The sequence below is a fragment of the Panicum virgatum genome, chromosome 8N, assembly GCF_016808335.1.
Source record: "Panicum virgatum strain AP13 chromosome 8N, P.virgatum_v5, whole genome shotgun sequence".
Lineage (NCBI taxonomy): Eukaryota > Viridiplantae > Streptophyta > Magnoliopsida > Poales > Poaceae > Panicum > Panicum virgatum.
In genome coordinates, this window is record NC_053152.1 from 39209158 (window position 1) to 39234517 (window position 25360).

Below are 25360 nucleotides of genomic sequence, written 5' to 3' on the forward strand. Positions count from 1 at the left end.
CACTAATGGAGATAGATGCACGCATGGGCTCCGAGGAACCAATTCAGAGCGAATTTGGTAGGGATTCGGCTCCAGCCGTGGCTTCTTTCGTAGAGTTGAGCCGTTGAAAATTGTTTGAGAAAACAGTTTCTCTTATTTCTCATAAATGGATAAAACAGGTCAAATAACTAATATGCCGTTTCCTATTTACTTGGTTAGAGCATCTCCGGTAGGATGACTAAATTTGGGTGACTAAATCCCATTTTAATCACCCACTCTAACATTTAGTCACCCTAATATTTTTTTCCCAACTCCAGCACCGATCAACTCACTCCCTATTATTCATCATGACATGTGGGTCCACCCTGTCATAGAAACATCAAAGAACCCCGACCGCTCGCCCCTCCGCGCCCGTGCTCCCGACCGCGCGCGCCGGCGCCGCCCCCGCTCCGACCGCCGGCCGCCGCCAGGCCGCCTACTAGCGCCGCTGACCCTGGGCCGCTTCCTCTCGACGCGCGGTGTCAAATCCGCGGTGGAGCGGGAGCGCAGAGGAGAGCGCGCGGAGGTGGAGCAGGCGGGGCCGCGGCACGCAGACCGCAGACAGCAGAGCAGGCGGCAGCGGCGTCGCTTTCGCGGCAGCACGAGTCGCTGTCCGGGCGCGTCGCGGGGGAGGACTGGAGCGACAACTGGAGAGAGGGGGTGAAGGTGAGTGGGGTGCCTGTGCGCCCTGCTTCCTCCCGGCGCGCCGACGACTTCGTGGTGGACAACTGCAAGAACATCTACTTCGCGGGGCACGAGACGAGCGCGGTCACCGCGACGTGGTGCCTCATGCTCCTCGCCGCGCACCCGTAGTGGCAGCATTACCACCATGCACACAAGGTGCTCGAGAAAATTTCCAGCAAGGTGAGCAGCTTAGCTTGTTTCTTAAATGTTGAGCTGAACTGTTGCTTGTCGACTTGCTTATATGCATTGTTAAATCAATTACTTGTTAGCTCTTGCATGCTTTGGTCAGCCTTTTGAGTATTTTAATAAGAAACAATTGTTTTATATATGTTCTTGTTCAGATGGCATAAAGAATTTTATCTGGGATTGGTAGAAGGAACAAATATTATGGCATAAAGAATTTTGTCTTGCATAAAGAATTATCTCAGACAGCTTATTAGTTGTACAGAAGTGTTAACTTAGACTGTGTTGATTTTTTTTCCTTCTTAACAATCATTTTTAGTTGACAGTTTACTATAGGATATCAGGGTACCCCTGATTGAGTTCAGATCTTCCTAGAAGGAATAAAATGGTTCTTTTATTTTTGTTACTCCTTGCTCATTCCAACTTCTGTTCCATAATGTTTTATACCTTTATGAAGTCAATCTATAAAAATGTGTGGTGCCTGTAAGCTCGTGGTCCTAAATCAGACATTTTATGTTTTGTCTCATAGTTTCTGATGTAAAGAATATTTAGTTTAATCCAGAGTTGACGCATTCAGGATATCCAGAAGTGTTAACTTATTATTCACTGAATTTCAGGTTCAGCTTTGTTAACTTACTATTCACTGAATTTTCAGAGATAGCAATCCTTCTCATATGCTTTGGTTCCATGTGTAAATTTAACTGAAGTATTCTTGTTGATTCTGCAGGCTGTCAGTCAACACATCACCATTGTGCTTGGGAACAAGTGAAGAAAAAGCTGGCATCTTGGGCAAGGTTGATTCAGGAGATTGGCAGAGAACAGAAGCTGAAGAGCAAGCCTCAGATGGAATATTAGATGTAGCTTTTACTGTAAAACAATGAGGGAAACACATGTGTTCTTTGTCTTGAATGTAAAATACCCATCTCTTGTACCTTCAATTATTTTTAGTGTTGCTTCAGTCAGCTAAGCTCTTCTATCTATCTGATTAGAGCAATGATGTTTGCACGCATACATCAGAATCATCTAGAGAGCATGAGATCATTTCTGGCATTCTGAGAATTGTTCCATCAGATACCAATGTAGGCAGTAGATCTTGTACATTGGCAGTGTGATTGTAGTTGTTACCCTGCTCCATTGTCAGTTGATATAGGATCAGCATGTGTGGTAGGTCTCAGCTTAAATCATATTGGCCTTTACCTTTGAACAGATTGTGTGTGTACATGTCTGAATGATATGTGATTATGTGAATATCTGAATGTTACTTAGAGTGTCCAAGCCTCCAAGGGCGTCAGGTAACCACAAGCTCTAAAAAACTTTGAGATTAACCTCCAAGGAGGAGGCAATAAAATAAAATAACATTCTCAGACCACACTAAAATATTCTCAGACCAACAAGAGATCAACAACAACAACATTCTCCAGAATTCTCAGAAAATAAAATATTCAGAAAATATTGGTACCATCAACCTCAGACCAAGAGATCCAATATTCAGAAAACAAAATAAGTTAGAATTATGAATCCTGAACTTTTAGGAGCTCAGACCAACAAGAGATCAACAACAACATTCTCCAGTATTGACCACACTAAGCAGTACGAAGTAACCATTCTCCAGACTTCTTGCACTACTTCATCACTACTTCTCCAGACTTCTTGAACGAGCTCTTGATGGAGGTCTGAAAAAAACACAAACGTCCAGCCCGGCGCAGCTGCTCGGACGGACGGTGGCGGCACCTCGGCCAGCAGGGCCGCGCGGCCGCTAGGGCGGGACCCGGGGCCGGTGGCAGCTCGGCCGGCCGGCAGAGCCTCGGCCTCTGCTGTCTGCCTGTCTACGCCAAGCTGTGGGGGAGAACCGGAGGAGAGAGCTAGAGCGACCGCATGAATAGCATTGAGCTGGTAGAATGAATAGTATTTTGTGAGAGGAAATAAGCCGAGACAAGTCAAATCTAGATAAACCGGAGTATTCAGCGGAGGTGGAGGGAGGTGGAGGAGGGGCCCATGCTCATCGACAACCGGCGCGGCGTCAAGCAAGCAGCGCTCGGCGCAAGAAGAGCAGCACACGCGCGCGGCGGGGAAGAGACCGACGAGTGGGGGCGCGCAGCGTGCGGCGGCAGCGGCGTGCGGCGGCAGCGGCGTACGGGGCGGGGGCGGCGGCGGTGTGCGGGGCGGCGTGCCGCGTGCGTCGCCCTGGCGCGGATCGGGCTCGCCCTGGCGTCGCCGGCCTCCAGCTCTTTGCCCAAGAAGAGGCTGTCGCCGCTGGTGAACGCGTCGTCCAGAGGTCTGGCAGCGAGGAGCAGAGGGAAGCCGGCAGGTGGCGGCGGGCGCGAGCGCAGCCGGCGACGGCGCGATGGGTGGCGGAGGCGGGCAGGGCGGCGGGCGCGAGCGCAGCCGCCGGCGGCGGGTCGAGATCGGGCGCCCGATTGGATCGGAACGAAGGGAAGAAAAAAAAAGTGGGACCCACAGTTTCAGCCTAAATAGAGGCCATCAAATTGGGAGGTGGGGGGAGAAATTTGGAAGCCCTACCAAAATATCAGTCCATTTGCTTCCCTGGAGTTTGATTTTTTAGTTTGGTAGCCTATTTGCTCTTCCTGCTGAAGATGCTCTTATATACACTAGTTCTATATTTTTTTCATAACTTATAATGTAATTTCACATCGATCAACAATGTGATTTACATCAAATAAAAATATTAATTAATCAATATTTTAAATCGCTGGCTAAGATGTTTAGTGGCAGGGGTGCCATTAAGGCGTTTAGCGGGTTATGACCGGCTTTATAGTGGACTAAATGCCATAGCGACTGTCCTTATAACAGTTATAGTCATCTATAGCGGAAGTTATAGCCGACTATTTAAAACTTTGCAATTAATAGAGGTATAGATTAATCCATACCCATTACCTTTTCTTTTTTTAAACGCATCACAATGGAAGGCGCCGTGGATTCACCGACTTGACTTGCTGAAGGCAAGTTAGGCTTAGTTTGGAAGTAAAGGGCTATTAATCCAGGGAATTTAACCCCCGAGGGGGATTTTTGTGGATTTTTAATTCCCTGTGGTTCCCTAGGTGCTGCTCCCCACCTCCCCTGTCACTGTTTGGCAGTGTGCTTCCTGGGTGCCGCTCCCCACCTCTCGTTCGGACGTGCCATCTCCCCCATTGTTTTGCATCATTCAAACACCATTTGCTATATAATATAATATATATTTGCTCTTAATTAGCACATTTTTTGCTATATAATTCCAGAACAAAAACCATTTGCTTGCAGCTCACCATTTTCTAAACAATTTCATGTGTAGGAACATAAGAAAGATTCAGAAAATTAAAAAAAATCAGGGGATAAACAGAGCAACAATATGATCATGTGGCCTTCACAATAGCAAGATATACTGCCAACTGAAATGAATGGCTTACATATGGTCATGTCCATGCAAATATCCAGATAGATAATATAAAATAAAATGAGACCAGAAATTTATTTGCCCATTTTCAATCTGGAACAAAAAAAAAAGACACTAGGAAGAACTCTAGCACCAATATCTGTGATCCCAAAGTCACCAGCAACACCATAATCTACTTTCGCCAATCTGCATTTGTGCCACTCCTGTCACGAAATAACTTCTACCTTCTATGCACTATTTGCAGCAAGTGCTCTACAAAGTAACACAAAGAAAGTTCACATTAGTTAAATAATTACCAAAGCACCGCTGAAAGAAGTAATGACACAATGCTTCAAACCACCAGCATGCATTTCAATATTACTTTTCTAAACAATGAAGACAAGAACAGGTACAATCTGCTCCAAAGAACAGGGACAGCAGAAAAGCTAAACCTCAACATGGTCGTCTTTTCCTTCCTAAGCCAATCAACATGCTACAGCTCATGTGGTCAGTTTATCTGCTCAACAAGTCAACAACCAAGTAACATGCATGGACCTCAAGCTCATCAAAATTAAAGCTGCCTTACTCCTTATATACTGTATGGGCCAATATAGAATAGTACCCCTCGCTCCCATGTTCCAAAAGCAACTTAACAAACTAAAAATCCTTAATCTCTTAGAGCAAAAGGCATGGCTGCTTGTCATACTCTTACCTTGCTAACACAGAGACAACATAAAAAATAGCACAAACATAACTGAATTTGCCAATGACTATCCAAGATCAATAACTCAGGATCCTATGAAAGAGAAGACTTAAAGCAATACCAGCAAGTTCAACGGTGCCTAGATTTTTTTTCTCTGAACATCACTGTCGCCGGTCATGAACATGTTCAAAACTAACCGATGCAGCAATGTGTGCAAAATAAAAAGGGAGAGAGTTGAACCATGGTTTTTATAGATATTTAGGCTGTAATTGAACTTCACAATCGACAGTGATTAACTAGCCTAGCAGAAACACATTCCATGGAGCTTATTTTGGATTGTATTTCTTTCCCAAGATGATGCATTGCTGCCTTCTCCTATAATATCTATATATTACACAATCTGAAACCAGGAGAGACCTGGTCTCCACCAACCTGAGCCTTCTCCTATAATATCTATATTTTTTGCGAGGACCTATAATATCTATATTTATATATATAAACCTTGACTGATCACTTGTTTGTATATATTTTAATTAATTACTTGATAAAGTTTTTAACTACACAGCCTGCAAAAAGCTAGTAAAGTTTGCTAAAGAGAGAAGTGGCCCTATAAAAATCATGATCTGAATCAATACCATGCTCCAGGGTACTAAATCAATACCATGCTCCAGGGTACTGATGAAACTCTGATTCAATTTCCCAGGTTGACCTGCTCAAAGACAAGCTGGGATTCGACGATGCGTTCAACTACAAAGAGGAGCCCGACCTGAAGTCAGCTCTCAAGAGGTCAGTGCCACTGCTGCTCATCATGCTCGCTCTCCACCTGAACCTGAACGATGAGCTCAGCCCGACGGGACATCTTGGCAGGTACTTCTCCGACGGCATCGACATCTACTTCGAGAATGTCAGCGGCGAGATGCTGGAGGCGGCACTGGCCAACATGAACACGTACGGCCGGGTCGCCCTCTCCGGCGTCATCTCCGAGTACACGGGGGCCGATCAGCGTGTGGTGCTTCGTGCTATTGCAAGCGGCGCCGACTCACCCTATCGGGTGAAAGAAACCCTAGCGGGGGCACAGGGAGATGCGTGGTGAGGGGAAGGGGAGGGGGAACTACCTGATGCGAAGGATGTGGTTGCCGTAGAGACTCCGGTGAAGGAGGCGCTGCCGTCACGAGGTCGCCGGAGGAGATCGGCAGCCAGCGGCGGCGCTCTCCCGCTCGACTCCGCGAGTCGTGAGAGACGGGGAGGGCTCCCCGATGTCCACAGGCCAGGAACTATTCCCCGGGGGAATTGGGCTAACCCGGGCCGGAAAACCCCAAGCAACAGGCTTCCAAATGCACCTTGTGGACTCCGCGTGGGAGAATCCTGCGGGGCTGCGGGCGCGGGGAAATTGCCGGGATCCCGGCGGGGAATTGTGCTTCCAAACTAGGCCTTAGTGAATAAATGTAGTGGTGACTTTTGGTATGTTCCTAACCGTCTATTCACAGATGGATGGATGAGATCTATAGCTACAGTACCCATGCATGCTACAGTCACTGTTGGAGAAACGCTTATCGGTACCAGCCGTTTAGTGCCGGTCACATAGGAGCCGGCACTAACGTGCTTGTACAGTACACGACGGTCACGTTTGTGCCGGCTAGATTCTCCAGCCGGCACTAAAGTGTCACCCCCAACGGTCAGCAGACAAGCCCCTAATGGTCAGCAGCCAATTTAGTGCCGGCTGGAACTACCAGCCGGCACTAACTTGGCACGGTGCAGGTTAGTGCCGGCTTAAGGTTCCAGCCGGCACTAACAGTCTACAGTTTGTACTAGCTGAAATTACTGGCCGGCACTAAGTTGCCCCGTATATACTGCCTCCTCCCTTCTTCCCCAGCCCGACCCATCCATTTGGTCGAGCTTCTCCTCTCTGCCATGGCGTGTTAGAGGAGAGGTGCTGCCCATTTTCTCCAAAATTTGTGATGATTTCACCCATCCAAGTGCACCAAAGGTTAGCAGCTTCTTCCACTCTTCTTTCACGGTGTTTATTCTTTTGTTTCATGCTTTCTAGGTAAAGAAAATAGTGATTTTAAGGTTGAGGAACAATGAGCATAATTTTTCAATTTGTTCATTAATTTGAACAAAATAGAATTGATTTGTTGTGTTTTAGAGAAGGATTACTAGATAGTTTGAGTATGACACATTTAGATTATTATTTTTTAATTATTTCACGGGGACATGTTTATATGTTATTATGCAAAATTTTAAGGATGAGGGAAAATGAACATGATTTATCAATTTGTTCATTAATTTGAGTAAGGTAGAATTATTTGTTGTTTTTTAGAGAAAGTTTACTATATAGTTTGACTATCACACATTTAGAATGATTTTTTCGAATTATTTCATGGTGACATGTGTATATGTTATTGTGTTAATTTATTTTGCTATTTACTTTAGGTTTACTAGATAGGTGGCCTATGACACATTTACAATTTTTTTCGAATTACTTCATAGTAACTTGTTTTGATATATGTAGAATTGATTTTTGTTTTTATACGGTAATTAATTACAGATGGACCGGCAATGGATGCACGGCAGCCGGAGCACCTCGGCGTGGATTCAGGGTTTAGATTCTTTTCTCAAGGCGGCAATGGCAAATAGGTCGCCAAAGTGTTTAATGTGTTGTCCATGCAGTATTTGCGAAAATAAAAAGGAATTCCGGAAAAGAGATACTCTATGGAATCACCTGGCCTTGAATGGATTCATGAGTAACTATACCCTTTGGACCAAGCATGGCGAAGTTGGAGTTATGATGGAAGATAATGAAGAAAATGCCGATGATGATAACAACCTTCCAGATTGGGCATGGGTTCATGAAGCAGGTGGCTTTCAAGATGAACCAATGGACGAGGGTGAAGCAAATGTTGCACAAGAGGAGCCACCTGACGAGCTAGGTCAGGCGTTACTTGATGCACAGAAAGACAGTGAGACAGTGAAGGAGGCATTAAAGTTCGAGAAGATGTTGGAGGATCACAAAAGGCCGTTGTTCCCTAGTTGCAAACCGGAGCAAAAGAAGTTGGGTACCACGCTGGAGATGCTGAAATGGAAGGCAACTAATGGTGTCACCGATAAGGGATTTGGTGAGCTATTAAAGATTGTAAAGAACATGCTTCCTGAGGGTAATGAACTGCCGTCAACAACATACGAAGCTAAAAAGATGGTTTGCCCTCTTGGATTGGACGTGCAGAAGATTCACGCATGTCCTAACGACTGCATCCTGTATCGCGGCGAATACGTGAACTTGTAAGCTTGTCCTGTTTGCAGCGCATTGTGGTATAAGATCAGGCGAGATGATCCAGGTGATGTTGATGGGCAGCTGGTAAAGAAGAGAGTTCCCGCAAAGTTGGTGTGGTACTTCCCTATAATACCACGTCTGAAGCGCTTTTTCAAAAACAAGGATAACACTAAGTTGATGCGGTGGCACAAAGAAGACCGTAAGGAGGATCACATGATCAGACACCCAGCAGATGGGTCCCAGTGGAGAAATCTTAACCGAGAGTATCCTCAATTTGACAACGACCCAAGGAATGTAATATTTGCTCTAAGTGCGGATGGAATGAATCCGTACGGTGAGTTTGGCAGCGCTCATAGTACATGGCCCGTGACTCTATGTATGTTCAACCTTCCTCCTTGGTTGTGCTTGAAGCATAAGTTCATCAAGATGCCGGTGCTTATAGAAGGGCCAAAAGAACCTGGCAACGACATTGATGTGTTCCTGCAACCCTTGATGGATGATCTCTTACTACTCTGGAAAGAAGAAGGTGTACGTGTGTGGGATGAGTATAAACAGGAGTCCTTCAACCTCCGAGCTTTGCTTTTTGTATGCATCAATGATTGGCCTGCACTTGGAAAACTTTCGGGACAGTCGAACAAGGGATACATGGCCTGCACCCACTGTTATGATGAGACCGATAGCATTTATTTGAAACATTGTAAGAAGTGCGTATACATAGGCCATCGTCGATTTCTTCCTACCGATCACCCCCTAAGAACCGAAGGGAAGCATTTCAAAGGAGAGCCCGAAACTCGTCCTAAGCCTCTATTCCGTAATGGAAAGCGTGTGTTCTCGATGATCAAGGATGTGAAGGTAGTATTTGGAAAGGGTCCCGGTAGCCAACCTGTTCCCAAGGATGACCAGGGACATGTTCCAATGTGGAAGAAGAAGTCTATATTGTGGAACCTACCTTATTGGCAAGTCTTACAGGTTCGCAACGCAATTGATGTGATGCATCTGTCGAAGAATCTTTGTGTGAAACTACTAGGCTTCCTGGGAGTGTATGGTAAGTCAAAAGACACATTGGAAGCAAGGCGCGACATGCAACAGCTAGCTGGACGACAAGGCTTGCAACCGAGAAGAGAGACAAAGGATGCCACTATTTAAAACCTGCCAGCTATAATCTGAGCAAAGAGGAGAAGGAAAGTATGTTCGATTGCTTGAATAGTATCAAGGTCCCGTCTGGTTACTCCTCAAATATACAGGGCATAATAAATGTGAAAGAGAAGAAAATCCAAAACTTGAAGTCACATGACTGCCATGTTTTGATGACACAATTACTTCCGGTTATACTGAGGGGTGTTCTACCGGAAAATGTGAGATTGACAGTTGTAAAACTTTGTACGTTCATGAATGAAATTTCGCAAAAAGCAATTAATCCAAATAATCTAATAAAGCTGCAGAAAGACATTGTCGAATGTCTTGTCAGCTTCGAGATGGTCTTCCCACCTTCCTTCTTCAATATTATGACACACCTTCTAGTTCATATTGTGACAGAAATAACTATCCTAGGTCCTGTTTTTCTACACAATATGTTCCCTTTCGAGAGGTTCATGGCCGTATTGAAGAAGTACGTGCGCAAACGTTCTCGCCCAGAAGGATGCATTGCTAAGGGCTATGGAACAGAGGAGGTCATTGAGTTTTGCGTTGACTATCTTCCTGATCTCGATCCGATTGGGCTCCCCGTGTCACACCATGAGGGGCGACTAAAGGGAAAAGGCACACTAGAAAAGAAATGTAATGTGAACATCCCTTGTAGTGAATTCAGCCAAGCAAACTTCACGATTCTTCAGAATTCATCCAAGGTGGCTCCCTATATTAACGTTAGTGCCGGTTAGGATTACCAGCCGGCACTAACGTGTCCATCTGACGTCACGGGGGCACGTTAGTGCCGGCTGGTAATACCAGCCGGCACTAACCGAGCCATCCCCCCAAACAAATTACCCCGGCCCCTTCGCCAAATTCAGATCGATGTCGCCCCGCCGCCCTGACGTCGCCCAACCCGCCCGCGTGCGCCGCCGCCTTCTTCCCCGGCCGCGCGTGGGTCCCCGGCCGGCGCTCGACCGTGGCCGCCCCTCGAGGTCGTCCCCAGCCTGCCGTCCCTCGAGGTCGTCCCCAGGCCGGCCGCCCCCACGCCTCGTCGTCCTCGCCCGGCCCGCGCCGCCGCGCACCTCGGCGTCCTCGCCGTCCGGTCCGTGCAGCCGCCCGTCGAGGTCATCCCGCGCCATCGCGGCTGCCCGGCTGCCCCCACCGCCCCCCGACCACGCCGTCCCTGCCTCTGCCGCCGCGCCTCCTCGTCCTCGCACGCGCGCGGCCCGTTTCGCGCAGCCCGGCTGCCCCCGCCGCCGCGCACCTCGTCGTCCACGCGCGCGGCCCGTTCCGCGCAGCCCGGCTGCCCGGCTGCCCCTGCGCCTCGTCGTCCAGGCCCGTGTATCACCGAAGGTAAGAACAATATAACCTTTTAGTTGAATGCCCAGCACTAAGATGTTTTCCATAGCAGCGGCAACTTCTTTGTTGGTTACAACTCCAAGCACCAAAGATAAAGAGAAAAAATTAGATACCAAAAGTAATACTTCAATCATCTGCATGAAAAATAACCTTTTAGAAGACTCAGAAATCTCTCTTTCAAGCTGAAACAAAAAGGTTTAGGCTTTTTGTTTTTTTAGACTCAGAAATACCCAATTGGTGAGGTCACAACGTTGATGTCTTAGATGTGCTCCTAGTTGAAGGGATGTTTCAGGAAGCAATGTGTATCTGCTCACTTCAGTTTCAACTTTCAAGTACAGTGCAAATAGCATAGCATTTAGAGTTGACGCACAATATAATGGCTTTTGTTTTTCCATGTTGATCAACGATGTGCATCATTCAGCCTCTAGATTATCTAAACCTAGTGTTATGCTACCAACCAAATGATCTGAAGCTTGTAACAGTTTGCTCTATGTTTAACCGAGTAGGCGTTACATTACTTTTCATCTTTTCTTAATATAACTTTAGGCAGGGGAAAAAGCGCAACTAATGCCCAAGTTATTGCCAAAATGATTCTGTCTCCAAAAGTGTAACGATATTCAATTTGTATCGTCATAACCCCATGACTCAAAATATAACTGTTGGCAGAAGGATATGACTGAGATGTTATAAAATGCTGCACCAAGATTGATCAGAGGTAAATCCGAGCTAAATTTCACCAGAATAGAAACAAGCCAACTTCAGTTCAGTTGGCGAGAATAGCTCTGCATATTTCAGATAATATAACTGAGGTCTTGCACCTTTTACCCAAGAAAGAAGCGCATGCCATCCATTTTAGTTGTAGTATATGTTTCACAAAGCTGACCAAGACCACAAAACATTACACCTACAGTGGGAAGCGACTACAAACTAGACCAAATATATGTCTCTACTAAATAGCCTAACTGCATCGAAAATAAGTATATGTATATATATATATATATATATATATATATATATATATATATATTCGCATGGTAGAAATGGAAATCCATGGAGCAGCTCTTGTTTTCCAATAGGAAGGATGCATCTTGATCTTTAGTTCCACATCTGCCTTCTCTGCATTGTTCACTTTGCCCAGATTTTTGATATAGCAACAACAAATGCCCTAAGGACAAGCCAGAATAGGTTGTCATCTTTCTTCTGCTGCACTTTTGAAGTTCTCCTGCAGGCCATAACAAGGAACAGAATATTCAATCATTAGGCAAGTATCATGATAGTGCAATGGTCAGACCAATACTTATAGAGGTTGTAATTGATATATATATCCAACTCTAATAATGAGCGCTAGGAAGAACCATGGGGAAACATTTACTTACCTAATATACTGTCGCCTTTTGCGACATATGAAGGAAATTATAAACAGTAAGCATGCAACGCAAAGTTAGAAGGCAAAGTGCATGCCTGCTGATCGAGGTAGTGGTGCTCGTTCCTTGTTCATGGCTGGCATTGGTTGCCTCAACCTCTTCCTTTGTAACCCCAGATGTTGATGTCTTGAATTGACTTTCATCTACCTCTACCACACTGTGCTGGACTTCTGTTTGCAACAGTCCCTGTAAAGAGGCAGAACAGAATGAAGCAGACATGTTGAGCATTTTTTTAATCAGATCAAACAAGCATTTTTAGGTCAATAAATCATCATATACTATGGCTGCTGTAACTCTATATATGGCTGCTAGTGTTTCCTGTGATCAAATATACTTAAACAAATATACTTGCTTAAAGGCATTATAGTACTGTTTATGCTCAATTCTTGGTACAAATTTCTCCTTAATTCAGCCATGATTCAAACAAAGTATGTGGCTTGCTGTTTTTTTATTGTTTCAGGTAGTGGAAATGGATCCTACGGACAACCAAGACAAGTTAATGCACGACCTCATTCATGATAGTACTCGGTACGTAGCTCCAGAGTTTGATGAGGACGAGAATGATGGCAGCCAATTTTTAAACTTGCATTATCATAGCGACGAGGACCAAGATATTAGTGGGGAGGAAGAAGAAAATGTCGAGGAAGCCGAGGTATAAAAGTTCTCAATATATATGTTAGGAGCAAGATATTGTTTGTGACACATGCGGCCCAGCTGCGAACTATTTGTGTTATGTTGCTAACTTTGTTGATGATTTCAGTCCTTGTGTAAGCAGTCGTGCTCCAGCTAAAAATTCTTATGAATGTTTCAGTCAATAAGTTACCTAATATCATGATAATTTTCGATCCGGAACCCTTGCTTGCGGGTTATGCAGGTTACGCATACCTGCCGCGACGTCCACTAGTTGCTAGCAACCCGCTTGATAAATTTGCGATTCTTTCAGGCATCAGGATCGACGAAGCCTAAACGGAAATGTGGCTCCAAGAGGAAGATGGTAGGATGTATGACCATCACGGAGATCAACGAAGCAACCGGCGAGCCACTAGCCCCTGGTCAAATTAAGACGACATTTGTAAATCAATTGGGATATCTTGTTAGGGAAACTGTCCCCATAAAGTACAAGCTTTGGAAGAGAAATAAAGTCTCTGATCGACCTGAAGATATCGTGCCAGATTCAGAGAAAGATTTGTTATGGAAAGAGGTGTCGTTGCACTTCAACTTTCCCCCAGGCAAAGCTGACAAAGTAAAGGGATGAGCATTTAAGAAGATGGCAACTCAGTTCGGCTCGTTCAAGAAAAAATTGGTGGCAAACTTTGTCAACAAGGGCCTCACACCAGATTTTGATAAAATCTGGAAGAAGCAACGAGAGTGGTGGAATGAATTCGTGAATTACAAGCACAGTGCTGACAGCATCGCAGCCTCGATTCAAGGCAAAATGAATGCTAGCAAAAAGAAAAACTTCCATAGACTTGGGCCTGGAGGTTATAAGGTTGCTGTTCCGAAATGGGAAAAGATGGAAAATAATTTAATTGTAAAAGGAATCGTACCGCAGACCTTGAGTTGCCCCAAACGAGCAAGGTATTACTTCTATGCTCATGGAGGCACACTAGACCCCGACACTGTAATGTTTGTGACTAGCGACGTACTAAGAGAGGCTGCCCAAAGACTCGAGGACGCAATGAGGCGTACGGAAGAAGGAACCTTCCAGCCCAACAGAGAGAATGACGAGCTGACTTACGCTTTTGGGAATGCAGAACACACTGGACGGACCCGAGGCGTGGGCGTAGTTCCATGGAAATATGGCTTTTCCGGAGATCTCGAAACCTACCGAAGCCGATGCAGAAGCAAGACAGTAGTGACAGAGAAGATCCGTAGCCTAGAAAACCGGATAATGTCACTTGAGGCAACAGTTGGGCAACGCTCGGACCAGCCAGCTGCCAATGTGGAGATCAGCCCCCCTTCTTTCAATGTGGACCCTAATTTGGGTGCCGACAGGCCGAGGGACCCCATTGATGACATCACCGTTAGGACTCAATGTGAGCTTCTGGTTCTTTATGGGAAAAAGCTCAAAGTTTGTGCTGAGGGTTATGCGGAAGTCCAAGAAGAAGGCGGGACAATACATTGCCAGCCGATTCCTGAAGCATTCGTGTCACAGAACAGTCCAAATAATACCAATCAAGTGCAATAATTAACACTTAAACTCAAACCAGAATTACTGCACTCAACCAGTACACTCAGACCGCCTGCTGTAACCAGGATCGATTACACAGGAACTCTCGCCCAAAAGACGAGCACAGATGATTACCGGCAACAAAAGCGTTTAAAGTCATTTACAACCCGAGTTTAACAGAAGCACCAACTTAAACTACAAAAAGTGTTTACAAGCTAGTTTTACAAGTCAAACCTTAGAGTTCAAACGCAGCAGAAAGCAATTCAGAGTTAAAAACAAGCTTCAAAACAAAACAATAGATAACGTCGACGACAGAAGACGAACTTCACATCTTGCCCACTGATGTGAGGCTCACCTGCCCGAACTTCACGGAGAAGACGGGACCCACTCGACCGACCAACCCGGAGGAAGTGGTTGACCGATCGACGAGGCGCAGATCTCCTCGGAGTCCTCCGGAAAGCATCCTGCTAAAATATATGGCAACAACAAGACTGAGTATTCTAATACTTAGCAAGACTTACCCGTCCATGGGTATACTTAGCCCACTAACTAGACATGAAAAGCTTTTTGGCTCTGGAGTTTGTTTTGCTAAAAAGCTACTAATACTGGATCCTTACTTGCAATATTTTAGCTCAATTTAAGTTTATCAGGTACCAACTAGATTTGCCTAAACATCTATAGCACGCATGGTTGATCACATTATCTTTTCAGATTACCACAGCCAACATTCTCAGTTCAAACTCATTCCACTTCTTTACTACGATGTGACAGAGAGATCAAGGTTCTCATATCCGCGAGTCACGGCGAATCGATTCGATTTAACCTTGCAAGGTGGACCTAACACACAAGTCACATATAGGCCCCGTCGGACCCTACGTGGCAACCCTTCACATATGCACACCGAATAACTGAACTGTCCTGCGACCCGTGACTGCTAGCCCCACCGATACCATCGAAGGGTCAGCCATGAGTTTGTTTACTAGCTCCACTGGTGAAGACAGTATCAAGTCCGGCTACCGGTGCACATATGGTACTGAGCTTACCGGTTTCGACTACCTCCTACTTTCGGCATGTGGTTAGTACTGTTTAATCCTCGATCTGTAGTGCCAACAACGGTACGGTCCTCAATCGACACAGGCGGAGGCTCACTTTCCATAACTTCCATATCCATAACCAAATACTTCTCCGCCCGGTCTCCATTTTTCCTTTCTTTTTCTCAAAGATTCGTTCTCCAGTAACTTTTTCATAAGTAACAAGACCTATATCTCGCGAGTGACAGGAATCACTCGTCTTCTACCGAATCCTAATTAAGCATTGCCGTACTAACGACCTGTATACTAGTAGAGTAACTGAGGAAACCTAGGGATCATGCATCTAAGGTTCCAATCAACTCCTAGAAACCTAAATGCACAATAAAAAAAATAACAAATATTGAATACTGAAATTAAGGGTTATGCACCGGGGCTTGCCTTGCCAGTTAGCGGGGTTAGCGACTTCTGGATCTGGCTCGACGGCTGCTTCGGCTTGCGGTTCCCCTGCTTGCGGCTCCTGGATCGGCTCAGTGATCAACTCATAGACGGCTTCACTCGCGACGTCTACACGTAAGGAAAGATGCCATGCACTAATTAAAATGGTGCAAAGAAATGACACAAGAGATCATGATGCAACGATAACACCGAAAGAAAGATTATTTGGCAGCGCAAAAAGGAAAACTGCGGCTAGGAGCGAAACACGTGCAGGAACTCAACTTGCCGGCATGAATAAAGTAGTAACATTTTACTAGCAGGAAAAGGCATTGACAACACATGCAAGAAAAATTTATTAACTTTTATTGCAAAAAGAAAACATTTACTTTTGCCCTAGCAAAATAAACTGAGCAACAATAGATCCACAAACATGCACATAAGCTATGCACCTAAAAAATTTTCAGTGAACTACACATATAAAAAATAATTTACTGAATAAATTTCATAATTTTTTTAGAGCACTAGACCAACCGGTAATAAATAAACTAGGTTAAACACAAGCTGAATTTTTAGCAGGAGCAAAAGTGACATTTACCAATCACAAATATTTTTCTTCTGAAGATAATGATTTTTGAAACCTAACAAAATTTAGTTTGTATTTTTCGCATTTTTGCGTGATTTATTATGCATTTATGAAATTTCAGCATGAAATAAACAAATAAAAGAAAATCTATTCCTAATAGGGCCGTGGGCCCCATTGGTCAGGGGCTCAAAGGCCCCCAGGCCACCCACCCCGCGCGCGCATGCCGGCAGCGCGGAGGGCAGGGCGGCGGGGACGGCCTGGATGGCGGCGGCGCCCGGCCAGGGGCGGCTCGGCGGCTCCGGCCGCGACGCGCAGCGGCGCTGGGGGCGGCTGCGGCCCGCAGAGGCTTGCGCAGGGGCTAGAGGGCAGCCGGCGACGGCGGCAGCGGCGAAGCAGGGGAGCGGCGGCGTGGCGCGGCGTTCCGGCGACGGCAGAGGGCGGCGGCCGCGGGGTGGGGCGACGCGACGCCCAGCGCAGCCGGGCAGGGCCGGGGTGCGCAGCAGCACGGCGCAGGGCCGCGCGGATGGGGCCCGCGGCGGGCGGCGGCGGCGGCCGTGTTTCGGCACCGGCGATGCACAAAACAAAGGGGAAAAAGGCCGGGGAGCACGAGTGACTCACCACGAACCCATTCTTGGGGTCGATTCGAGCGGAGGGTGGTCGGAGAAGCGGATCGACGCGAGGGAGGCGGAGCTCAGTTTGGCCCTAATAGCGGCCGGCGATAGGGTTAGGGATTGCAACCTACTCAGCCGGGGAGGAGCTCGGGTGAGGGGCGGGGATGGTGGAGGAGGTAGTGAGGGAGCTCGGGGCGCGAGGAATCGAGAGAGGATCGAGCAGGGGCGGCGGATTTCGGCCGGCGAGAGCGAGTGGCGCGAGCTCGGTCGAGTTCTGCTCGAGGAGGAAGAAAGGGCCAAGTGAGGAAGCGAAGATGGACTTGGACGCCGGGGCAAGGATAAGATTGTTGTGCACGACGAGACGGCGGCGGCACGGACGCCTAGGATGGCCGGCACGTGGGCACGGCGTCGATCACGGCGTGTCACGCGGCATGCTCTGCTCCATGCCGAGAGACCGGTCCAAGGCGAGTCGAGCCCAAAATTTGACGGAATTTGATTCAACTAGAACTTACTAAACTTGATTAGCACTAATGACCTTGATTATCCCTGATTAGCGACTAAACACTTGATTAGCAGCAAAAATTAACACCGGGGTGTTACAATTCGCCAGAGTCTTTGTTGACCGAATTACTGAAGAACGCTGGGAAGACATGGACCTCCCGATCCCTATAAGTCCTGAAGAAATAGAACTACAACATGCCGTACACACATGGATCGTGTGGCCAAAGCGCGACATAAGATTGGTGCAAGCAGCCACAGACTCCGCTCGGTGCTCAAGGCAAAGATCACCAACGCCAGCTGACAGGAATCCTAGTGTTGGCCCACCTTCTCCACCGCCTGCACGTGATCCCAGCATGGATCCGCCATCACCAGCCGCACAAAGTGAGCCAATTCCGGCATCATCACCAGCCGCACAACACAATCAGAGTCAGCGACAGAAGGCATACACGGTACCTTCGGTCCAGCCATCTCATAAGCACCAAAGAAAGAAGAAAGCGAAGGCTCCAGAAGAGGAAGAGGCAGAAGAATCGTTTCAAACCTTTTTGCTGAAGCGCAAGCTACTAAGGGAGGCTGCGAACAAGAAGCTAGAAATAGATCCGGTTGCAAAGTCACACTTCATTAAACACTTCATTAAAGATCCCACCAAGGAGAAAGAAAGGGAGTCGGATTATGATCGGCAGATCAGAAAGTGCTACAGCAACCCCAAGAATCGGCGGATTAATGCAAAGACCGTTCCCCAGCTCGGAGAGCAATCCAAACAATCGATCCCTCCGTTGATAGTGCCGCGTGAAGAATATCCTGATGAATCAAGAGATCCGTTGACCATGGCTGGGATGATACTGCAAACTGATCTAACAAGGGCTCAATTGCTTGGGGAGGCCCTACAGAATGCACGCGGCAAGAAAAAGTTTGTACTTGGTGAACCTTTGATATGGCCAGAATTGCTACCATTCCTACCAACGAGAATGGCCAAGTTACACAAATGGTATGCCGTGCAACCTAAAGCTAATGAATTAGAGATGTTCCCAGCTCGGATTAAAGATGAGCATTTCTGGCGGGGGGCAGATGATGTATATATCGAGTTTGCAGCACTTTACGATTTATACCATCAAGATGCCCTTCACAAGTCCCTCGTGAGTGTATGGTGCATGTAAGTATTGTCTCTCATTTCATTATTTTTAGCCTTGTGTGTTGAATGATCCCCGTTTTTCTTGTGTCCCGTAGGTCAAAAATTCAAATTTGCCGAAAGAAGAACTTCCATAACGTCGGGTTCTTCGACCCCGATATTATACATGAGAAATCGGTAGCGCAAAAGTCTGAAGAAATAATCGATGTTATATACAGGGGGTTGCGTAAGAATAGCATGTGTCCCTTCATTCTCTTGCCATACAACCATCAGTGAGTCGTTCTTTGTTAGCCTCTTTTTTTTCAATCCCTTCGCATTAATAATACTATTTAATAACTATTATAATCAACATTAATTGGTTATGCGTATGTATATGCACAGCTTTCATTGGATATTGCTTTGTATTCGGATTGAGGAACACAAGGTCTTGGTGTACAACTCGTTAAGGCAAGATAAATCAAAGTACCAAGATCTCATTGAGGTGGTAAATACTGCATGGAGTCGCTACCTCCGCAAACACATAGGCTTGCCCATAGGTCAAATCGAGCCTCTTTGTTGGGTGACTGATTTTCCGGTATGAATATACTCTCGCTACTAATGTCATTTGCAATAAACATCAGAAAAATTCTATATCGTAACCCACATTTGTCCATAGTGTTGGAGATAGGAACAAGAAAACAACTTATGTGGATACTACGTATGCGAGTGGATCAACTCTTTTGCAAGTGAAAAAGGGCAAATGACAGTGGAGGCATTCAATGTACGTGAGCACAATCATATCTGCTCATTATTTTAATTCATTATTTTTTATTCTCATGTTTTTATCGAAAAATGTGACAACGTTGGTGGATGAAAGAAGAACTCATTGAAATGGCTCGGATCAGGACAATTCAAGAAGCTATATGCGGATTCCTGCTCGATGAAGTCATAAATTCTAAGGGCGAATTTCATGGCGATCTTCGTACAAGCGTCGCCAAAGAAGATCCGACGACGGGGAACCTGATAAATTACTATAGTTGATGTGCTTAATAATTTATAATATCTCAAGTACTTTTGAACTCCTAAGTGTTCCATACATGACAAATATATATATATATATATATATATATATATATATATATATATATATATATATATATATATATATATAATTATTGTAATATGTTGTCCTAATATTACTGTGTAATGCAAAGAGTACGACTATGTATATGCATAGCTATACGTATAAAAACGAAAAAGAAAAGAAACATAAAGAAGAAAAAACATTTAGTGCCGGCCAGTTATACCAGCCGGTACTAACCTTGCTGCCAGGGGGCAGGCGGGGTCGGGCACGTTAGTGCCGGCTGGTATGTCGGACCGGCACTAACATGCACACGTTAGTGCCTGTTAGAGTAGCCGGCACTAACGACTGTCACGTTAGTGCCGGCCATTTAGTGCCGGTCACAGGGACCGGCACTAAGCCATCTTGTGACCGGCACTGATGTGTCTTTCTCCAGCAGTGAGTAACTTGTGAGCACAGTGCGACCGGTCTGGTCCTGGTCACGAATGGCGAGCACGGCGAGGACATGGATGGCGGGATCCTCGCGTGCCCCAGTCGTGGCAAGCTGAGGGAGATGGGAGGACGAGGTTCCGCGGGCGGAGGTGCCCGGATGGGCGGACCAGCGGGTACGCGCAGGTGGGTGCCAATAGGGGTGGTAATGGGCCATGGCCCTAATGGCCTCTTCACAGCCCAATAAAGCCCTTAAAATTTTTAGTTCAAAAATACATATGTTTAGAGCCCGGCCCTTTTAGGGCCCGATCCTTAGATTTTCTAGTTCAAAATGTTGGACCCTTTACCACCCCTAGGTGCCGAACATCGGCTAGAAAATTAAAGGGTTTATTTTTTTGCAGAAACATCCTTCTAATATACAATTTTAACAGATCTGCAGTATGCACCCCTTCCTACCTCTCTCGATCCTGACAGATGGGTTCAACATAAAGGGTACGGCGGATCTAATATGGGTGAAAAACGTTTTAAATTATCTTCGATCTCTATAGTATAGATATCAATACATATTTTTAAAGCACCTAAGATTTTGATCTAAATTTTTAGTTTGATTTGTATTGTGTCGTTGACAGGTGAATCTTAGTATATTCCATATGCGAGTCGGAACAGCCCCCCGTCCACAACTTGATCATGTAGACTACAAATTAACGCACATGTAACTATACGTATCCGATATTTATACCAACTTTATCCACAACACAAGAACATATTTGTCTAGTAAATTATAAATCATAAATGAGATATGCTTTAAGCGTCTTTTGTAAAAAGAAAACAATATATATAGAGCAGCCTTTTCGGCGGAATGACACGGCGCCAGGGGCATAGCAGGCGCCGGCCCATCCCGGACGAAGCACTGTAGGTCAGGGTGTTTACAGCGGTCGTCTTCTAAAATACTCCCCTATAAGGAATATTTTTGTATGGTCATCAAAATTATCTCCTCTATTCAAATTTTTCTTGCACTCGTCATACTTTATATTTCATCATCTGTATCCTAGTTAGTAGACACCTCCATTTCATACTCAAATCCACTCCTTTTTATAATCAATGAAGAGCGGGTCCCACACTTCATCTCTCTCACCTCTCCCCTCCTCTCTTTCTCTCTCCCCTGCGAGCCCTCCCTTGCTCTGCTCCCACACCCACGACCCACCCCCCTCCCTCTCTCCCTGGCGGCGGCGGCGGCGGCGGCGGCGAGCTGCTGCCGCTCGAGGTCCGCCGCAGCCGGGTGGCGAACCGGCGCACATGGCCGGCGCGCAGCAGCACGTCGCGGCGGACACACGCCACCCCCTCATCCCTCCTCCCTCGCCGTGCGGAGCCGCCCCCTCCTCCCTCCCTCCCTCCTGGCGGCCATGGGCTTGGGCGGGCGGCGAGGCGAAGCGCCCGCGGCCGCTGCGGCGGAGCTGTCACGGCGCGGCGAGGCGGAGCGCGCGTTGCAGCGCGGGCGAGCGGCCGAGGCGGGCCGGCCCGCGCGGAGCCGAGGAGCGGCGCGGCGCAGGGCGGAGGACGCCGCGCGGCGGCCGGCGGGACGGCGCGAGGCCGCCTCCGGCGCGGCCCCAGCTCCCTCCGCTCGCGCCGGCCGTGGCGGCGTGGCGAGCATGGCCGGGCGCGCGCGGCGTCGCAGCGAGCAGGACGCGGCGGCCGCGGACGGTGGCCTGGGCGTGCGAGGCGGGTCGCGGCTCCGCCGAGCGAGGCGAAGGCGCGGCGCACAGCGGCCGGGCCTCGAGCTCCGCGCGCACGGCCGCCGGGCGCGCACGGGCGAGGCCGAGGTGGCCGGAGGCGGGCGGGGAGGTGGAGGTGGAGGTGCGTCGGTTGCAGCTGCGGAGCTCGAGCGAGCGCAGCGAGGCGGGCCGGCACCGGTGCGGCTGCGGAGCTCGAGCGATCGCGGCGAGGCGGGCCGGGAGCAGGGAACTGCGGCGTCGGCTGCGGAGGTGCCTTCCTCCTCCGGGCGGCGCGGTGCGGCTCCCGGTGGTGGAGCGCACGGGACTCGGCGGCCGGCGCGGACAGCGGTGCGCGGCGGGGCAGAGGCCGGCGCGCGGTCGGGTGGCGGCGGCGGCGGCGGCGGCGTGTCGGACGGCGAGCGGTGAGGCTCCTCGCGGCGTCCGCGGCCGCGGAGGAGCAAGTCGCAGTGGTGGGCCCCGCGCCACGTGGTTCTGTAGAGAAGGAACGGGATGTACGCTGGATTTGTAAGGACGGCGTGCTTCCGCAACGGTTGCGGACTGACAGTGTGCCGCTGCAGCTCGTCGGTGCTGTAAAAGCTCCTGATGGGGAGCTTTACATGTCCCCGCTGCAGGCAGCCTCATCCTCGGCTTCCTGCAGCCGGACGATGACGGATTCGGAGGATGACATGGCCTGTGTGAAAGAATATACGTGGATTTTTTTTAGAAATGGGAATAATCCGGCCTCACACATTCGCAAGCAAATGGTTACAGCCCAAATTACTCATGAAACTGCAGCAACATACGTTGCGACCTCCACCGAAGGTGGGAATGAAGTTCAGACTTAACATCCACACAAAAGGATTTAACACAAAACAACCAGTACAAAGTTTAGATCTTTCCAAGGAAACAAATATCTAAAATAGTAAACGAGATGACTTCAGACCACCAGCACCTTGCTACGCCTGGAGTCTACTTCTGAAATTCCATCCCGCTTTACTGAATATCTCTATGACACAAGCTTCCGGCTTTTGACAGCACCTATTTAGATCAATCTTCTCTTACTCCTTAGACAGTATTGCCAATTTCTTGTCCAGTACGTTCCTCTAAAGATGACCTGCAAATAAGAGTTAGGTAACTTCCTTTCGAAAACCACCTCATTTCTATTCAACCAAATTGCCCAACAAAGTGCGGTTGTACTAACCAACAAACGGTTTCTAAGTCTGAAAGGAAAACTTTTCAGCCAAGGACCTAGCATATTAGAAATACTTGTTGGTGGTTGAATGTTAAAAGCAATGTGCATAACCCTCCAAACAAACTTCACCAAGTGACATTCAAAGAATAAGTGCTGAATTGTCTCATTTGAATTACAAAAGCAGCACTTTGGGGAGCTCTTCCACTTTTGTTTCATAAGATTATATGTTACCGTTACTCCCTTCTTTAAGAACCACAAAAATATTTTGATTTTGAGGGGAACTTTTATTCTCCAAGATCTCCATTTAGAAGGTGTTGCTTTAGTACGCATTAAGCTCATGCACATAGACTTTACAGTATAAGAACTCTGTTTATTTAAACACCAAACAAAAGTACCATTTTCATTGTTTAGCACAAAATTCGCAACCTTCCTTACTAAATCAAGCCAAACAGCTAATCTATTTCCTGTTAATGCTCTTCTAAAAGATACATTAATAGCAATTGTGCTTAGCACATTTGCTACTATCTCACTTCTTCTAGTAATATTGTAAAGAGAAGGATAAACTTTCTTCATCGGCCTATCTCCTATCCAAAGATCCTCCTAAAATCTAGTTTGATTTCCACTTTGAATTTTGAACTTTCTTTTCGATAGAAGGTCTTTGATCTCCATTAGTCCAGACCAAAATTGAGAATCCCCCGACTTCTTTGAACCTTGTGTCCACGTTTTGTCCCCCAGATATTTTCTCTTGGGTAGCTTTTGCCAGGTCACATCTTCGTTTAGAAGTTTAAATAACCATTTACTAAGGAGACATATGTTTTGTGCTTCCAAATTCAAAATTCCCATTCCTCATTCACACTTTGGTGTACTCAAAATGCTCCATCTAATGAGTCTATATTTCCTTTTTGTTCATCGCATTGCCAAAAGAAGCGATATCTATAGTAGTCCAATTTCTTGAGAAGGACATCATAAACATTGGTACACTAGATAGGACTGAGTCAATCAGCACTAGCCTGCCACCTGTTGAAAGAAGTTTACCCTTACAACTGCTCCGCTTCTTTTGAAATCTCTCCTCAACCATGCTCAATCCTTATTAGAAATTTTGTGGATTGGATACCGAGGTATGTGAAAGTAAAAGATCCCTCTCTACAGCCAAGTATTTGTACAAACTCCTCAGCCACCTCTTTCGCATCTCCAAAGCAAAACAATTCACTCTTGTGGAAATTGGTTTTGTGACCTGATATATTTTCAAAAGCGCATAGCACTAGCTTTAAGTTTATGGCTTGTTCTAATTCATTTTCCATATACAGAATTGTATCGTATGAGTATTGTAGGATGGAGAGACCTCCATCTACCAAGTGGGGTGCTAGTCCCCCGAACTGCTCTTTTTTAGTAGCTCTTAATCAGGGGCGAAGGCAGGGTCCAAAAAAGGGTGGTGCATATCAAAGAAACATATACAATATTCAATCTAGTTTGTTATAAATTTGTGTCCTTCCCCTTGCATTTTTCTACTTCACCATGGTGCACGTGCACCACGGTAACTCAACTTAGCTTCGCCCCTGCTCTTAATATTAGAGTTGAGAGCATATCCCCTACTATATTGAAAAGCAAAGGGGACAAGAGGTCCCCTTGTCTCAAACCCTTCTTTGTTTGAAAATAATGCCCTACTTAATCATTTATCTTTACCCCCACACTCCCCCAGTAACTATGTTTTTGATCCACTTGCACCATCTTTGTGAAAAAACCTTCATCCTTAAAGCTTGCTGTAGAAAATTCTAGTTTACCTTATCATATGCTTTCTCAAAGTCTAGCTTCAGAATTATTTCACTTTGTTTCTTCTTTTTTAACTCATGTATCGTCTCCTGCAATATTGCCACCCCTTCCATAATGTATCAACCGGTCATGAAAGCAGTCTTGTTGACTTAATTGCACCCCTTCCATAATGTATCTACCGGTCATGAAAGCAGTCTTGTTGACTTAGTTTATTTATCACAATGTTAAGCCTATTAGTCAAAATCTTAGTAAAGATTTTAAAACTAACATTTAACATACAGATCGATCTGTATTGCTGAATCATCTTTACCTCCTTCAATTTTGGGATTAGTGTTAAAATTCCAAAATTGAGACTAAAAAGAGAGAGGTTGCCGCTGTAAAAGTCTCTGAACATGACAATCAGGTCATCTTTTATGAGACTCCAAAACACCTAATAAAACTCCGCTGAAAAGCCATCAGATCTTGAGGCTTTATTGTGCTTCATTTGAAAAATGGCCTCCCTAACTTCTTTCTCATAGAACTCCTCAGTTAGAATACACGTGGATTTGGCGTGGTTTCTTGAGTTTCTGTCCCAAATCTCGATCGCGCCACTTCATATCT

The 25360-nt window shown here is 46.5% G+C and overlaps 1 protein-coding gene and 3 long non-coding RNA genes across 4 annotated transcripts; 2 read left to right on the plus strand and 2 right to left on the minus strand.

The window, feature by feature from the left end:
- Positions 1-410: 410 nt before the first annotated feature.
- On the plus strand, positions 411-2091 carry LOC120685997. The gene is made up of 2 exons (XR_005679916.1): positions 411-882; positions 1613-2091. It is a non-coding gene; the product is annotated as an uncharacterized LOC120685997 (long non-coding RNA).
- Positions 2092-4217: 2126 nt separating this feature from the next.
- On the minus strand, positions 4218-6280 carry LOC120686820. Its single transcript, XR_005680390.1, has 2 exons — positions 6074-6280; positions 4218-4528 (listed from the first exon to the last, which is right to left on the minus strand). It is a non-coding gene; the product is annotated as an uncharacterized LOC120686820 (long non-coding RNA).
- A 5141-nt stretch (positions 6281-11421) lies between these two features.
- On the minus strand, positions 11422-12579 carry LOC120684315. The gene is made up of 2 exons (XR_005679237.1): positions 12093-12579; positions 11422-11938 (listed from the first exon to the last, which is right to left on the minus strand). It is a non-coding gene; the product is annotated as an uncharacterized LOC120684315 (long non-coding RNA).
- Positions 12580-21735: 9156 nt separating this feature from the next.
- LOC120685030 (glycine-rich cell wall structural protein 1.0-like) lies at positions 21736-22224 on the plus strand. The gene has a single exon (XM_039966877.1). It carries the CDS (start codon positions 21736-21738, stop codon positions 22222-22224), a length of 489 nt encoding a protein of 162 aa, XP_039822811.1.
- Positions 22225-25360: the final 3136 nt, after the last annotated feature.

What these genes read in the sequence shown, in the direction of transcription:
- LOC120685030 (XM_039966877.1), top strand. Translation starts at nt 21,736, where the DNA reads ATGGCCGGGCGCGCGCGGCGTCGCAGCGAGCAGGACGCGGCGGCCGCG.